A 16,727-nucleotide genomic window follows, 5' to 3' on the forward strand; every position below is an offset into this window, starting at 1 on the left:
TGGCTAATAGCCATGGATGGACCTATCCTCCATGAACTTATCTAGATCTTTTTGGAACCCTGTTATAGTTTTGGCCTTCACAACATCCTCTGGCAAGGAGTTCCACAGGTTGACTGTGCGTTGAGTGAAAAAATACTTCCTTCTGTTTCTTTTAAATCTGCTGCCTATTAATTTCATTTGGTGACCCCTTGTTCTTGTGTTATGAGGAGGAGTAAATAACACTTCCTAATTTACTTTCAATTATCCTTGATTCTGGCCACTTAAAGATGAGCATAGAGTTAAGGGCATCCACAGAAAGACCTAACTAATTTGTTCCCAGCTCCTTACTCAACTGGCTCTGATGCTGCTCAATGTGATGGTGAAAACTTTTTTTTTTTTTTAATTTTAACAACAAAGCCCTTTACAGACACAATAAATACTTCTCTTCCCAGTAGTGACTTTGGGGTTTACCTGGTCAGAATGTGTTCAGTGTATGAAAATAAAAATTTCCCTTACCCTTAACATCATCCAATACAAAGTGCACTGGTTATGACTTGCAATGTAAAAGAGAGGTTTGAGGAAAATACTTGAGCATTTCATCCTTGGACTACAGGACATGAAAAACAAGCGTAATGTGGCACATGTAGCCCTTCATTACTCCACTCCTCTTGGCAACTTTACCGAGTACCTCTACCTTAGCAACTGATATACTATGTAGAAAAATCCAGGACCAGAAGAGTAAGAATATTTTTTAAAAATACTATGATATTTTAGTGAGATGGCAGCATTATCCCACAAGGCATTTACCACAACACCTAAGTGACCTGCAAAATCAGCTATGTAGGAGCTGGATGGTCTTTAAGAGGTCAAACAAAACTGTATTGGAAATTTAAGGGGTATTTTTAAAGGAAGTCAGTTAAGAAAGGAATCCTCCCTACTGGAGATGCTCCTTAGTGCTGGCTTCACTGTATTACCTAGCACAAGAGAAACCGCTGAGTCAAACAAATTTTCCCGTTCTAAGGGAAAAAACTGACATGCTACGGCAGGAAATATGTATTAGAAAGTGGCTATATTACACTCTTGATCCATAACACACACACTTCCCACTGAAAATCAAAGGCACAGTAAGAGACACCCCAAAATCTGTTTAGGAAAATGTGACAAAGCATTTTAAAAGGCCATTTTTATTTTCAAGATTTACTTATTGGCAGCTTTTTTCATGTTAATACAAAAGGCCAGTCAACAACATTTTCAGCAAATAATACATGATATCGAGCTGATTAATGCTAAGTTACAATGTATCACAGCCACAAAGTTACCAAGAGTTTTAGCCTCATTCAGGTCAATAAAACGGATACCAAACATTTAAGAATGATTTACTACGTATGCGTCCAACCTCTTTTTCCAATTTTGCTTTAACATCAGTGTGTAAAGTCCAATGTATTATTAGAACATGGCACTAGAGGTGTAATATAACAAATACCATAGTGCTTCCACATTAGAGGTTTTATATAAAGAAATTGCCTAAGCAAATAATTATACATACATTGGTGTCTGAGACTTAAGAGTACAAAGTAACAAGAAAATTAAATGAATCTATGGTCATGGATCCAAAAGCTATTAGAATACAGTCAATGCCAAACTGGTACCTTGAATTGCTTCTCCAAGGTACAGGTTCATAAGATGATCATTGGATGAGTAAGACACAAAATGATTCATAACAACACTTGCTGCCATTTTCACTTAAGCTTAAAAAAAACATACAAAATTGTATGCTTGCTTCTCAAGCAAGACCTGTAACTACAAGCTTTCATTACTCAAACACACTGGACTGCCATCTAAAACTGTGCTCTGCCTTTGAACCCTTATACATGATCAGTGCAAACACAATATTTTGGTCAGATCTGATCTGTTTAGAACTCCATCAGTCAGTATTCTCAAAGCTAGTTCATTACATTAGGAAATTACTGTTTACAGAGCTTTTATGACTCAAGAAAAAAAAGTCTTTGCACCCCACAATTGACATCAAAGAAGCACAGTCCTTACCCACTATGTTCAGGCTGAGAAAAAGAGGTAATGATATTTTATGGACAGTGCTTATTAGCATACTTTCACTACTTACTCTAAGTTACACATTCAGAGGACAGTAATGTAATAAAACTAGGTTTGGTCTATGAAATATTCAGCCGGAGTGCTAGCACCAAACGGAGTGACTAAGCCAGTATCCATATCTTTTTCCAAATTGTTGTTTGTTTGGAAACGTTGATATATAAGTTTTTAATTCCAAGTTCATGAAAGTGCCTGCAGATGAGAGATATAACACTAATTCAAAACATACAATTGAGTCCTGCATCAGGATGCTGTGGGCATATACACATCCTAAGCATTCATTTGGCTGGCAGCCTGGAACAATGCCAGTACTGTATAGTCCAAGGCTTAAAGTTCATCTTTTTTCAAAAGGACTAAAGGAGTGCTGCAAAAGAGATCCTGCATTCTTCCGTATCATCCAGGGAGGCTGCTCTAGTCTCCAACGGAAAGTGATGTAGCAGCCCATGCTCTGGATTTGAATGAGCGCCTTGTGCAAACTATTTTTGCTAACCAACTCCAGAGACTGCAAAAAAGATTAAACCATATTATATTCTGCTGTGTTGACCTGCAGGTGGAGCGGCCAGCCTGCCATGCTTTAAGATCGGGAACCTGACTTAGGTGTGAGTCAGATGGGTCAAAGTGGCAGGAATTGCCTTCACTGAGATAAATCTCTGCAAAAAACCTCTTGGCCCATTTGGGGTGGATCTTGGGCCAGCCCTTAATTGAAATTGCAGCAAGTCAAATAGCTGATACTTTTCCCCTCTCCTGGTAACGGGGATGCCACATTGTTCACAAGCGTATTCTGTCTTGCCTCACTGATCAGCCGGCAAGCTAAGTCCAGAAAGAGTTTTTCCACGTTATCCGATTCTTTAGCAGAAGTTTCCAGATAGTACATGTTTTGGGCCTCTGAAAATTCTTCAGCTCTTTGTTTGGAGACTTCTCTTTTCTCGGCTAAATCAATCTTATTACCTGCATCAATAAAATATTTTAAGAAAGGGAATTAATTTGACTTGTAAGACAAAACCAACAGAAATTGATCTGGAAGAAAGGAACCATTTGTCACCATGTGTCTTGCGTTAGGTTCTTTATTTTAAACAAACTATTCATCTTATAAAGCTACAAAACTAAATGCTCACTCTCCTGTCCCCGCAAAAAGTGGATTCTCTGATAGATAACCAAGGCTTTTTAATATTAGCTCGCTTAATGGAATTTTCCCCAGGAACATGCAAGCCATTTAGCATTAATTTTGTGCTAATGCACCTGTTTAATATCAATTGGCATTAAAGGATTTCCCTTTTAATGTCTATTGAACAATCACTGGTTCTTGCTCCAAGGAGCACTTAAAATGTCAATTATTGCATGTGGGGGCGCCAAATACAATATTTTTTTCACGTAATTATGAGCTTTAAAAAGAGACCTGCTCTCCAGTTTTAATTACATGTTTTTGTTCATTATATGGTTACTGAACACGGGGAATGAATGGGTGTTAGAAAGCTGATAGAACTAGGTGAGGTGAGGAACCCTCCCCCATAGGGAGATGTCGTTTTCAGCTTATGGCAGAACAGATCAACATTTCTGTAGGGAATAAACCGACTAATGATTAATCTGATATTAACTGCAGTTGGTTTGGGAAGAAGTGGGAGTTGAGAAAAGGATCCCTTTCCACTGCCGTCATTTCCATCCAGCAACCTCTCCTTTACTATGTAATGGTTCATGGACATACTCTATATGAAGTTACATTTATAGAGAGTTAATAAGCAATTACTGGAGTATAGAAGCATATAACCATTGGTAACATCAGTAGAAGGTGCTACAGACGGTTATAAGCAACCTACTGGATTCTAGCAATTTATTAGCACATTATTGTTTATTAATCTTTTATAAACTATTTATAAAATATACTGTACCTTTAATCTACAGTGTGAATAGTTTCTTGTCACAGAACCTCTAAGCATTTTAGATTGCATTGTTAGTGTGCATTAGGGCACCTAGAGTCTGGGATAAGGGTCTTTTTAATTTTAAAATCCAAATAAAGACTAAATACACCAGATTCTTCTGTAGAATTGTACTATCTACTCTTTAAATGTTAAGCTATTTAAAAGAGAGAGAGAGATCTTTCTTTTGAATAACCATCTGACTAACCCTTTCCTCAAATTATGCGTCCATCATTCTTCGACTATGCTGAGACCTAGTCCCTTGACCAAGTCCCTGAAAAGTGATGTTTTGACTACCTGATTTGGAAAACAAAGTGCAGCATTGCAGAATGCTAATGGGCCTCATCTCTGTGTATACCTTGGTGCACTCTTCTGGTAGCAAACTGATGGCTGGATTTGCTTCATCTCAAGCAAAGGACGTTACTCAACGTGGCATTTTCTTCATTTAAATATTTTTTAATTCTCTAAAAATCCATGTGAAATTCTGATTTAGTATCAGTGAAAGGTGTAGCCTCATGGCCCTGGAGACAGAAACCCTCTGTTTATTCACAGGACAGGGATGGTACAGACAGCAGCAGATGCTCTTCTCCACGGCCCTGCACTGTGCCTCATTAATGAGGGAGAGGAGGAAGACACTCCAGGCTCCATATGCCCACTGAGTCCTTGACCTCTCTGCTGAGAATGCCAACTGGAATGGTAGTTTTTGTGATGCTGACACATGCCACTGCAACAGGACTGAGGCCATCAAAGCATAATAACTTTCAGCCACTACCAACCTGATCTAGATATGAACTGGGAACCTAGAGGTGTAAAGCTCCAGTTACTCTTTCTAAACTGCAACTGCACAGTCAAAGCCATGGGGCTAAATAACCAAATACATAATTCACTCAGTGGAAGGGAAAGTGAAACAATCATTAAATGGTTCCTGGTTTGTTTGGGCTTTCTACCTAAATACGGCCCTCCATGCTGAACAACCTTACATGGCTTAAGATGGCCAACACTTTGAGAAGCAGCAGTTGCTATTCTGAGTTGTATTTTAGTGCATTGGCTTTACGTATTGGAGGAGTCATTCAGATACAGTCGTCGTCTTGACAATTTCACTCAGGTGAATGGCTTTATGGTAAGATGCTACAGAGATACAGGTTCAGAACTGACTGGCATCAAGGGGTGTCCAGTCCAGCATATTTGAAGGAGATCCTGGCACTATGAGATAAAATAAATGCAGTATTTTCCATTGCTAATGCCTCTATCTGACAACGACCCTAGTCAAACTCCAGACGGACATGGCTGATTATTCTCTCCTGGGGAAATGAGCTCTTATAAAAGCACAGTCCTCACTTACCCACTAGCACAGTTATGACCTTATTGCTGGCATACTGTTCTATTTCTCGCAGCCATTCGGGAAGGCATCGGAAGGATTCTTCACAGGTTATGTCATAGGTCAATATTAATGCATTAGCGCTGCGATAATAACTCTGCGTAATGGACCGGAATCTCTCTTGCCCTGCCGTGTCCCAGATCTGCAGCTTTTGGCACAACAGGAAGGGGAGAAAGGGAGGAGAAAATACATATTTAAAAAAAAACAAAAAACCATAAAAACCATCCTTTACTTAGCAACAGGGCAGCACCTAAATGCTTTCAGGGGAAACCCAATGGTGGGAAATCAGGTAACTTTTAATCCCTTTGGCTCCCTCTTCCACCCCACCCCCCAGTTTTGTTTCTCTTCTTGCATCTAAAGATTTAAATTCAAGGCACTAAGTCAGCTGGCATTCCAGCTGATTTCCCTGGAAGCAGCAGGCCTGTAAGCTTTCATGTGACTGAGCATTTCAATCAGCAGTGGAAGAAGTAAGCCATGCTGGCTTGGAATTCTAATGCTGGCATTACAGGGAGAAAACAAATGCCCCCTGCATTGAGGACAATGACAACAGCTGAAAAACGACGACAAAACATCTCCCCCAGCTGCAAATGAAGTTACCCTGTTTCAAATGAAGAGTGCGAGGGAGGAGGGTGAGGAGAGAAACCATAAGAAAGAATCAACAGCTTGGACTTGCGTGTGAACTTTCAGCCAAGCATCTCAAGGTTCTCGCTCTGCATAGCCTTGCACAGGTCACCTCACTGCTCTCTGTCCCCAGTCTGGAACTGTAAGGAAGGGTATATACCCACTTACCTACATCAAAGGGGTTGTTAAAGCTGTTTGAGATCTTGAAAGGCAACACAGAGTAGAAGTGCAAAGTACTATCATTTACACCATCATATCAGGGGTGCGGTAGGAGAGAGAGCTTTTAAAATAACATTGGCCCTGATCCTGTAGGGAGTTCTGTGTCCGACCACGCGTCTGCCTACACAGAAATCACTGCAGGATTGGGTCCCTAAAATCACGTTCGCTGGTCAATGGCATTTCAGATTAGTTGCAAAGATAACAAGTGACCTCAATCCATACTAAAACAGAGAAGTGCTTAATTGGAACATGACCAAAAAGGACACACTGCAGCCCATGTTTACACCGGGAGAATTAACCAACAATTTCAAAATCGTTCTAACTTGTGGTTCAGCTAATCTGGTATTAAATTGGGGAAAAGGTATGTAAACATGGCTCAGATGACAGAACCATTTTCACAGAGGTTTAGTAAATCTGCTGAAATGCCAGTCTAACCAAATGGTACCAATCACTATAGCTTACAGCTGAACCAGCATTCAAACCAGTCTGAAGTTTGGGGTAAGTTACTTCTCCACTCTATGCAAAGCTTTTAAGATTCTGAATTCTTAAGTGCTCTGTAGCAAGATGCCATTGGCAAGAAGGAGCTCAAAAAAAATAAACAAGTACATGTGGAACGGTAGATGCAGCCAGAGCTACAAAGAATTTCCTACGGCTTAGCAGAAATTTAGGAAAGTTTTGTTAGTGTAAGCAGAGTCAGGATGAACTCCACCCTGACATCTGGTGGTGAGTTGTGGCAAGTGGTGGAAAAGAACTTCAGGGGCTGATCTCATTTGCATAGGCAAACCCACCCCACCTATCATGAGCCCATAGCTGCCCAAATGGTCACTTTGGCTGCTGTGGGATCCCCAGTTTCTCTGTTATTGGGGCAGGAAGAATAAATTGTATCCTGATTATGTGAATCAAGGACAGTGGAACTGTACTTGGCCTTTTGTTATGATGGAGGGACTCGCCATCAACTAAGTAGCACTCGCTAGGCAAGGGACATAGGTTCCAAAACTCAGTGAATTGAGAGAGGCTTGGGACAGGTATCAAATGTAGGTAGTCTCTTGGCCTATCTAAGGCTGTGATCAAGTGTCTTGATGTTTTGGGTCTTTTGGCCTTGAGATGAAAACCTTGTCTGTGTCTCTTAGACCTTGAAGTGAAAAAATTATTTAAGTTGTACCTGGTGGTGTGGGCCCTTTGTAAGGGCCTGAATCATCAATTGCACCTCCTTCTCTCTCCACTGTGGAATATCAGAGCTAATTTTGGGTCTATTAGGAATCTAGTTACAGGTGCTGAGCTGAATTCGCTTTGGGCTTATGGTGCATGAGCACTGAGGCTCCTACTACTACAAGCTGAAAATCGCTAAAGAGCTAAAATTACTAAGAGCTGAAATCACTGAGCACTGTGTTAAGTAGTGGGGAGCCTGAAGATATATTGCTGGGCAGCTGCGGAGCGGACCGGCTGGCCAAGTGGAGCAGTTCGTGGGATGGCTGGCGGAGCGGAGCGGCTCGCGGGACGGCTGGCGGAGCAGCTGGTGGATCGGATCGGAGTGAAGCCCCATGGAGAGGCGGGGCAGTCGGCTTTGGATCATGTAAGGTGCCCTTTACCTCTTTCCCCCCCACACCCCATTTTCACCCAGACTGGGGAGTAACACTCTGCAGATGAACTTTTGAACTTTGGGGCTGGACTTTTGGGTTGTTAGACTTTTGGGACTTTGGGTGATTTTTGGGTTGCTGGACTCGAGAGACCATTGGATTGTTGGACTCAAGAACCAAAGGGAAAGGACATGGCCCAATTTGCTGGGGTGGGTCTTTGCTCATGGTTTGGTTGATGAACCCTAGTTGTGGTGTTTTCCCAATTTAATGCTGATGTCATTTACCTCATGTTATTAAAGATTTTCTGCTACACCGAGACTCTGTGCTTGTGAGAGGGGAAGTATTGCCACTTTGAGGCGCCCAAGGGTGTGTGTAAGGTTTTCCCAGGTCACTGGGTGGGGACTCGAGCCGGTTTTGCATTTGCTTTGTTGAGAGGGAACCACTATGTACTGAACCCGGCCCTTGCTGCTATCAACTCGGCCTGGCAGAAGGGTTACATTAGCAAAGCCACATTATTACTGAAAGAAGAGACGTTGTAGGCCCTGTAGAAATCATGATTATAGTATGTTCTCCTGCAAAGAGACGTAAAACACTGGAAGTCCTGTCCCCTCTACACAAACAAGGATGATCTCCTGCCACTTTTCATAAAAGTAGTGCCAGAGTGCTAATGGCCATATTTCCTTTCCGCCACTGGTGGAATACTGCGCATTGGTTGTTTGCCACCCCTCGCCCACAGTGGGCTCTTTTCTGCTGTATATATTGAGATTACAGAATATCCTTTGGATGGAATTGGCCATCAACATCTGCCTTTGCAGCACATTTGTCTACTACCTACAACACATTTCTTGACTAAATTCTAATAAGTAGATCTAGAGATATCAGATGACCTTAAAAATTCTCCAAATCATTGGTCTCATGCCTAAATACAACTGCTGCATGAAACAAAAACGTATAAAACTTTTGTCGGTTGTTAAAATGATGAACTTTTGGTCATCTAGACTAAAAGACAATTTTGTTTAAATGTGGTCAATGATTCATAATGAAGGAATGTCTCAAATTTCAATATTTTAACTCAAAGGGGCACTTCTCTATTTCAGGCTTTGGTTTTTAAAGTGCCTATCACCATATCTGAACGGTTGAAATCTGATCAGAAAGAACAACTACATTTTGGCAACTTTTGGTGGAAAGGTTAAAGTCAATGGGAATTTTCCCTGTACTTAGCAGACCACGACAGAGTGAACAAAACTTAAAATATTCTAGCTCAAGGGGAACATGAAAGTTAAATTGTGTCAATCATGACATTACAGGTAATCTATATTATATTAGCTTCTGAGAGATGAGAGCCCCACTTAGCCCATTATCTGATTCCAGGCCTTAGGGTCTGACTTTGAACAGCTGCCTCTGATTTTGTGGAGAGAAAATTAATTGTGGTACCAGTTCCCAGCACTCAGGCATCACACTGCCTGGTCTGTTGGCACATGGTGTTTAGATGGCTAAGTATTTAGAACTGCAAAATTGTAAGCACAATTCCTTGCGGGTGCAAGTCAGGTGTCAGGCTGAATCTGCTTTAAAAATCAGGGTCTCTGTAATTTGTTTTCCTTTCTGTGGGTTTGTTTGTTACTTTAATAATGGTTTACTGATGTGTACACACTTTGTATTTCTGCAGGATATTCTAGGGATGATCTCTCTGGACTCAAAATGGCTTTTTGATGAGGATGTTCTATCACACCAACAGGATGAACTTTGAAATTGGAAGAAACTGCTTTGGGGAACAACAGGACAGAAGCTTCTGTGATTGGATTTAGCTGTCATTCAACCCACTTGCTGGATGTTTAAGTCAGAAGAAGCCCTAGAATTTGTGTTCATTGATAAAAATCTGCTTTCAGACAAAATGTGTGTGTCTGTTTTTAATCACAGTTCAGCTTACCTCTGCCAAAGTAAGTGAATTTACCATCTATATTTTTCCATTTTATGGTCTTCCCAGGGAAGTCAAAGGATGTTGCCTGACTTACACATGAGAACACAAAGTTATCTGGATGTTATTTCTTGGGGAAACATCCTACAGGCCGGTTTCAGAGTAGCAGCTGTGTTAGTCTGTATTCGCAAAAAGAAAAGGAGTACTTGTGGCACCTTAGAGACTAACAAATTTATTTGAGCATAAGCTTTCGTGAGCTACAGCGCACTTCATCATGAATGCATCCGATGAAGTGAGCTGTAGCTCACGAAAGCTTATGCTCAAATAAATTTGTTAGTCTCTAAGGTGCCACAAGTCCTCCTTTTCTTTTATCCTACAGGCTGTGGGCACTGACTCTGTGGGTGCTCCGGGGCTGGAGCACCTACAGGAAAAAAATTGTGGGTGCTCAGCACCCACCGGCAGCCCCGTGGATCAGCTCCTTCATCCCCCCAAGCCCTCCTGCTGGGCCACACTGATCAGCTCCTCCTCCTCCCTCTCAGCACCTCCCGCCCCCTGCAATCAGCTGTTCAGCAGCATACAGGAGGTGCTTGGGGTGGGGGGTGGGGGAAGTGGAACAGGGTCAGGAAAAGGCGGGGGAGGGGGCAGAACAGGGTGGGATCTGGGGCGGAGCAGGAGTCGAGCACCCCCTTGGAACTGGAGAAGTCGGCACCTCTGCTACAGGCCTCAATTTCCAAAAATTCACATACATCTCTAACTTCATACATAGGAATAATTCTGTTGAGTTCAATGAGACCACCCCTGTGCATAAAGTTAAGCACATCCTTAAATGATTGCAGGATTGGGATTATGTCTGATTACCCCTTCAACTACTATCCACTTAGCTTGAATTTATTTTTGTAACCTTTTAGGCATTTCTCAAGGTTCCTTCCCCACTCTGAACGCTAGGGTACAGATGTGGGGACCTGCATGAAAACCTCCTAAGCTTACTTTTACCAGCTTAGGTTAAAACTTCCCCAAGGTACAAATTAATTTTTTCCTTTGACCCTGGATCTCCACTGCCACCACCAAACGTCTAACCGGTATTATTATTATTAGGAAAGAGCCCGTTTGGAAATGTCTTTCCCCCAAAAATCCTCCCTTACTTTTACACCCCCTTTCTTGGGGAAGGCTTGATAAAAATCCTTACTAATTTGCATAGGTGACCACAGACCCAAACCCTTGGATCTTAAGAACAATGAAAAAGCATTCAGTTTCTCAAAAGAAGAATTTTAATAGAAGAAAAAGAATCACCTCTGTAAAATCAGGATGGTAAATACCTTACAGGGTAATTAGATTCAAAACAGAGAATCCCTCTAGGCAAAACCTTAAATTGCAAAAAGACACAAAAACAGGATATCCATTCCATTCAGAACAGCTTATTTTCTCAGCCATTTAAAGAAATCAGAATCTAACGCATATCTAGCTAGATTATTTACTAAATTCTAAGACTCCATTCCTGTTCTGTCCCCAGCAAAAGCATCACACAGACAGACAGAGAGGCTTTGTTTCTCCCTCCCCCCAGCTTTTGAAAGTATCTTGTCTCCTCATTGGTCATTTTGGTCAGGTGCCAGTGAGGTTATCCTAGCTTCTTAACCCTTTACACGTGAAAGGGTTTTTCCTCTGGCCAGGAGGGATTTTAAAAGTGTTTACCCTTCCCTTTATATTTATGACAGCATTAATCAGATCTACATAGAGTAGCTGTGGCTTGAGTGTTTTTTAATTTTGATTTTGACAGAAAAGATCAGGCAGACCAAAAAACTAGCCCTGGATCACACAGAGAGTTTCATATGCTGTATCATGCAAAAGGATATGAAGAGATTCAGAACTTTCTTGTCTTGATTTTTACACTGACGTCTCTCCCTGAGTTTTCTTTGCTATTCTTCAAACTGAGATGACTTGCAAAGAAGTCTCATATTAGCAAGTCTGTCTGCACAGATTTTGGAATGCAATCCTAAAAGCTCTAAGAACATTTTCCCAAGCAGTCTTGAATACCAAGAACTACTCTATAAATAGTGCTGCTCTCTCATCTTAGCCCTTAACCCTGGTGCAGCCAGTGGGTGGAGTGGATGGAGTAACCACGTGGGAGCTTTGCAATGAATTTATAGGCAGAGAAGTCCCTAGTTTGAGTGACAGGTCATTTTTATATCTCAACTTTGCATGCCTGAGTCACACCTGCTTTTCTTGCTAATATACAAGTATTTACTCCTGTTAGCACTGTTGAGCAAATATGCCTGTGGGAGAGTAAGGTGGATTCTATTCTGCCTCACACATCAAGAAAAATCAATTAGGTTCCGATTGCAGAATCTCTTACCACCAGTGCTGGTGCAAGAGGCAGAAAGAACCCAGCTTGACTTTCAGACCCCAAGCAGTGACTGGCAGTTAAATCTGCAGGGCCAGTTTTCCCTTTCACTTACACAAGTTTCACATTGGTTTAACTTCACTGACTGACTTAAACGTAGTTGTTCTTGATTTACACCAGTGTGAGAGAAGAATCCGGCTCAGCATCTTTGGATCAGGACCATATAGAGCAGTGGTTCTCAAACTAGGGCCACTGCTTGTTCAGGGAAAGCCCCTGGCGGGCCGGGCCGATTTGTTTACCTGCCGCGTCCGCGGGTTCAGCTAATCGCGGCTCCCACTGGCCGCGGTTCACCGTGCCAGGCCAATGGGGGCTGCAGGAAGGGCGGCCAGCACATCCCTGAGCCCGGGCCGCTTCCTGCAGCGGCGAACCGCGGCCAGTGGGAGCTGCAAATCGGCCGAACCTGTGGATGCAGTAGGTAAACAAACCGGCCTGGCCTGCCAGGGGCTTTCCCTGAACAAGCGGTGGCCTTAGGTCGAGAACCACTGATATAGAGAATGAACATGAAAATTCTTCACTCCTAAATGTCACCTGTCAATAGCACTGCTAAATATAATACAACCCTATCTAATTGTAGGCTGCTTGAAATAAGGGTTGATTGATTAGATAGATAGATAGCACGCTCTCTCTCTCTCTCTCTCTCTCTCTCTCATATACCACACGCACACATTCAAATGTTTCAGGTGACCCTATCTGGATAGACAGGGCTGTGTCTGCTTTGTAAAGATTCTCGGCCTATAAGCCTTCTGCACTGTACAATGGTGGCTACTTAGGGCTACCATTAAAGGATTTTTGCAACAGTGTGCCAAACTGGTATAAAGCAAGGATTGTGTCAGTGTCACTTAACCCAGGGTGCAAAAATCCCAAATGCAGGCAAGACCTTAGTACGTAATGCTTTCTCTCCTGTTGCTCCCTCCCTAGCTTCAAAGCACTGTGCACAACATTGAGTTAATCCTGGTGGTAACGCACTTGTTATGGTAAGTAAATGTTATCCCCATTTAAGGATAGAAAAATGGAGACAGAAAGGGACAGTCACTTGATCAAGGCCACAAAATGGGGGTGTCACCAAGGCCAGAATTAGCACTCTGGAAATTGCTGGTTCTCAAGCCTGTGCTCAGATCATATTTTGCTATCATCAGCTGCCTAGTATTTACTAAAGAACCTCCCCAAGATACAGGTTTGCACGAGCACCTCACTGACAACCTTCAGAGTGACTTTCTCTGAAAGAAAAGAAGTTGGAAGAGAGAAACAGAAAACTCCCAAGTTAGAGAAGAATGGGCCCAAGATTTTCAAAATCTGTTGCCTAAAACTAGGCTCCTGCATCCATAAGTGGTATGATTTTCAAGAGAGCTAAGCAGCCAGCATTTCTATTCCAAGCAGGGCATTTATTTAGATGCCTAAATATTGCATTAGCAGCCTAACATTAGACTCCCACTTTAAGAAAATTTTGGCATGGAATTGTCCTTGGGAGAATTAAAGTGGAAGAAAACCCCCTCTTTCTGTGTGGTCTGCAAACAACTCCTTCCCATATGTTATCTTGCCATAAAGGTTATGTCCCTTCTAATGCAGCCAAGGTCAGTGCATGCTGGGCTTATTGACACCGAAGTACAAGCTACATGAGTAAGAGCTGCCTGATGCCCCTTCCCCAAGTATATCAATTGATTTTTCTGATCGATGCTCCTGTGGATTTCCATTTTTTCCTTCACCTTATATGAGCAAAGAATCTATTCAGCCCCACTCATGAATTCTGTCTCTCTCTAAGAGGATGAATGTACATGTATACAGCACCCCTATGAAGAACCCAAATCACAAATTATACATATAGACCACCACTGGCCTGCAGCCACCCATAGTTTGAGGGTAGGAATGAAGACACCTCTGCATGGTAGGTGGTGTGTGGTAAAATGCCCTTCCTCTTTCTAAAATGTGCCATGAGAACTGTAATCCCTCTAGAGAGCAGACAGGACATCAAGGCAAAAACTTTTCAAACTAAGGAAGGAAGGATGGTCTTGTGGCTGATGGTCTTGTGGTCTTCAGGGGTCCGGGCTCAAATCCCAGCTCTGCCACAGACTGACTGTGTGACCTTGGGCAAAGTCATTTAGTCTTTTTGCAATTCCTTTCCCAGTTTATAAAATGGAGATAATACAATACTACTTCCTTTCTCTCACCCTTTGTCTGCAGTGATTGTAAGCTCCTATAGCAGGGACAGTCTCTTACTACAGATTTGTACAAGCCCTAGCACAATGTGGCTGGGGACTCTAGACACTCCTATAATTAAAAAAAGTCAATCATTAGGTGCCTAAATCCCTATTTAGGCAAACTATAGCCTGATTTTCTCAGATGACCTGAGGACCCCAAGGGAGCTGCAGGTTCTCAGAATATCTGATAAAAATCAGGCCACTTTTCATCATCTAAATAGATTTAGGTACCCGACTTCAGGCACCTACATTTGAAAATATTGCCTTGTGTGTTTAATCCACACAGCAAGTAATTTGCACCACCTTGGCTCTCTCATCTGAGTACCCACTAGAATACCAGAAGGGAGAGAAGAGAAATCAACTATTTTTTCATTTCCATCTGTGAGCTTGTACTAGTATAGCAGGGAATTGAACTCTAGGAAAACTTCAGGGGTCAACTGAAACTTTCACAGCATTGAATGCACGGATCACCACACTTCCCACCCACCTTGTCACACTAGAGTCATCCAGTTTCTCCAAGGCCAGCCAGCTCAACCAAAATTGGAGGTATTTCTAGGGCCCTTCAGTCCTGCAGAACTCCACAAGCCTGCAGGTCTACACCAGTGAGCCTTAGGAGCTCTGTAGGGACAGAGCTGCAATGACTACAGCTGGCGGAGGAGAGAGCATACCACATCCGAATTAACAGGAGTTCAGTAAATGGAGGTTGAACTGAAATAGTTCTTTGCACATCCATAAACCCTAATACGCAAGCGCTGTACAAATATGGATTGAGTTTTGCAACACCCTTCTTCAAAGGTAGACTATTATTATCCTCACAGATGAACAGAGGCACAGCACTGAAATGATATGCCCAAGGTCTAAACAATTCAGAGCCGGGAATAGGACTCAAGAGTCCAGACTTTTCCAGGCAATAAGGCTACAAGCATGCTCTCTCTCTCCTATATGTCATCACAGAGCTTCAAACACCCGACAATTGCTTCCATCACAGATTACAAAGAGAAAAATTAATACTAGTTCACCTAAACCTAGACAGTAGCACAACCAGTGGCAGATTTAGAGTTAGGGGGGCCCTGTGCACAGCTTCATTTTTGGGGGCCCCCCCTTGGGACCCAGCCAAGAAAAAGAACATTCTCTCTTATCTCCCTTGCCCCCCCCCCAATTTTTCATTCTTTTTTTCCTTCATCCCCCTCCTATATTAGAAGTAATGGGAAGTAAATGAAAAAGTGAGGTACCTTGATTGGGGTAGAGGGTTGGGGTGCAGGAGGGGGTGCAGGGGTTGGGCTCTGGAAGGGAGTTTGAGTGCAGGCTCTGAGCTGGGGCAGGAGGCTGGGGTGCGAGAGGGGGGCAGTGCTTACCTCAGGCAGCGCAGCTCCCAAAGGTGACTGGTATACTCAGCCCGCTGGCAGCGGCTCCTAGGCGGGGAGGGCCAGGGGGTCGCCGCATGCCACTGCCCGCAGATGTTGCTCCTGCAGCTCCCATTGGCCGCAGTTCCCGGCCAATGGGAGGTGCAGAGTTGGTGCTTGGGGCGGGGTCAGCACGCAGAGACACACCTCCCCCAGGGGCCGCAGGGATATGCCAGCCGCTTCCTCTGCGATGTGCCACTCCCAGGAAGGAAGCGGGGTGGGCAGGGAGCCGCCTTAGCCTTGCTGCTGGCACGTCTCTTCACTCCCTTTGGGGGAGGAGGCAGCGGGTCTCCATGCACTGCCCGAGGGGGCAGCACACAGAGCTGCCTCCCCCCTACCAGGGGTGTGTAGAGATGTGCCAGCAGCTGGCCGCTTCCGGGAGTAGTGTGGGGCCACCGGCCATGGCATGCAGGCAGCCTGCCTGAGCCCTGCTGTGTCACCGGGGCCAGGACTCGGTGCAGGGTGTCAGATGAGATTTGTTTTGCATTTTGGGGCCCCGTGCCACTGCATGATTTGTTTCATGGTAAATCCGCTCCTGAACACAACAAAGCAAGTTGGTAGTTTCCTACCTTCACTTTTTCACCATTTATCTCCACAGTCTTAATCATAAAGTCAACTCCGATAGTGGCTCCTTGACCTGGTGGGAAAAGCCCCTACAAAGAAAGCAGTTTGGTTAAAGCAGATTCAGCGGTAAGATGAGAAAGAAGATTTCGCCTGCCGATGAATCCCCTCCAGGCTTTTGTCCCATCCTGCTTCCTCTAATTCTACTCCCCTCTCCGCAAAACAGTTGTTTTCCCATCAGAGAGAAGTATCAATAGATGGAGTCAATTTAGGGTGATTTGATCACAGTCCATAAGTACCCACATGGGGGATAAATATTTAATAATGGGCTCTTCAGTCTAGCAAAGAAAGGCCTAACACAGTCCAATGGCTGGAAGTTGAAGCTAGACAAATTCAAACTGAAAATATTGTGCAACTTTTTAACAATGAGGGTAATTACCACTGGAACAATATAATCAA

General features: G+C 43.2%; 1 protein-coding gene across 2 annotated transcripts in view; it reads right to left on the reverse strand.

Annotated features, from left to right (window-relative positions):
* Positions 1-1,161: 1,161 nt before the first annotated feature.
* The window catches only part of RAB30 (RAB30, member RAS oncogene family), a 62,173-nt gene continuing 46,607 nt past the window's right edge, over positions 1,162-16,727 (reverse strand). Inside the window, exons 3-5 of one of the 2 annotated variants that reach the window (XM_074955731.1) lie at positions 16,277-16,360; positions 5,344-5,521; positions 1,162-3,036 (exon numbers count right to left, since the gene is read on the reverse strand). In XM_074955731.1, the coding sequence (XP_074811832.1) occupies positions 2,786-3,036; positions 5,344-5,521; positions 16,277-16,360 (513 nt within the window). In that variant the 3' untranslated portion in view covers positions 1,162-2,785. Of the gene's footprint in view, positions 3,037-5,343; positions 5,528-16,276; positions 16,361-16,727 lie in introns of both variants that reach the window. The other variant, XM_074955723.1, reaches the window with a different exon arrangement.

This window comes from Natator depressus, chromosome 1 (genome assembly GCF_965152275.1).
Source record: "Natator depressus isolate rNatDep1 chromosome 1, rNatDep2.hap1, whole genome shotgun sequence".
Lineage (NCBI taxonomy): Eukaryota > Metazoa > Chordata > Testudines > Cheloniidae > Natator > Natator depressus.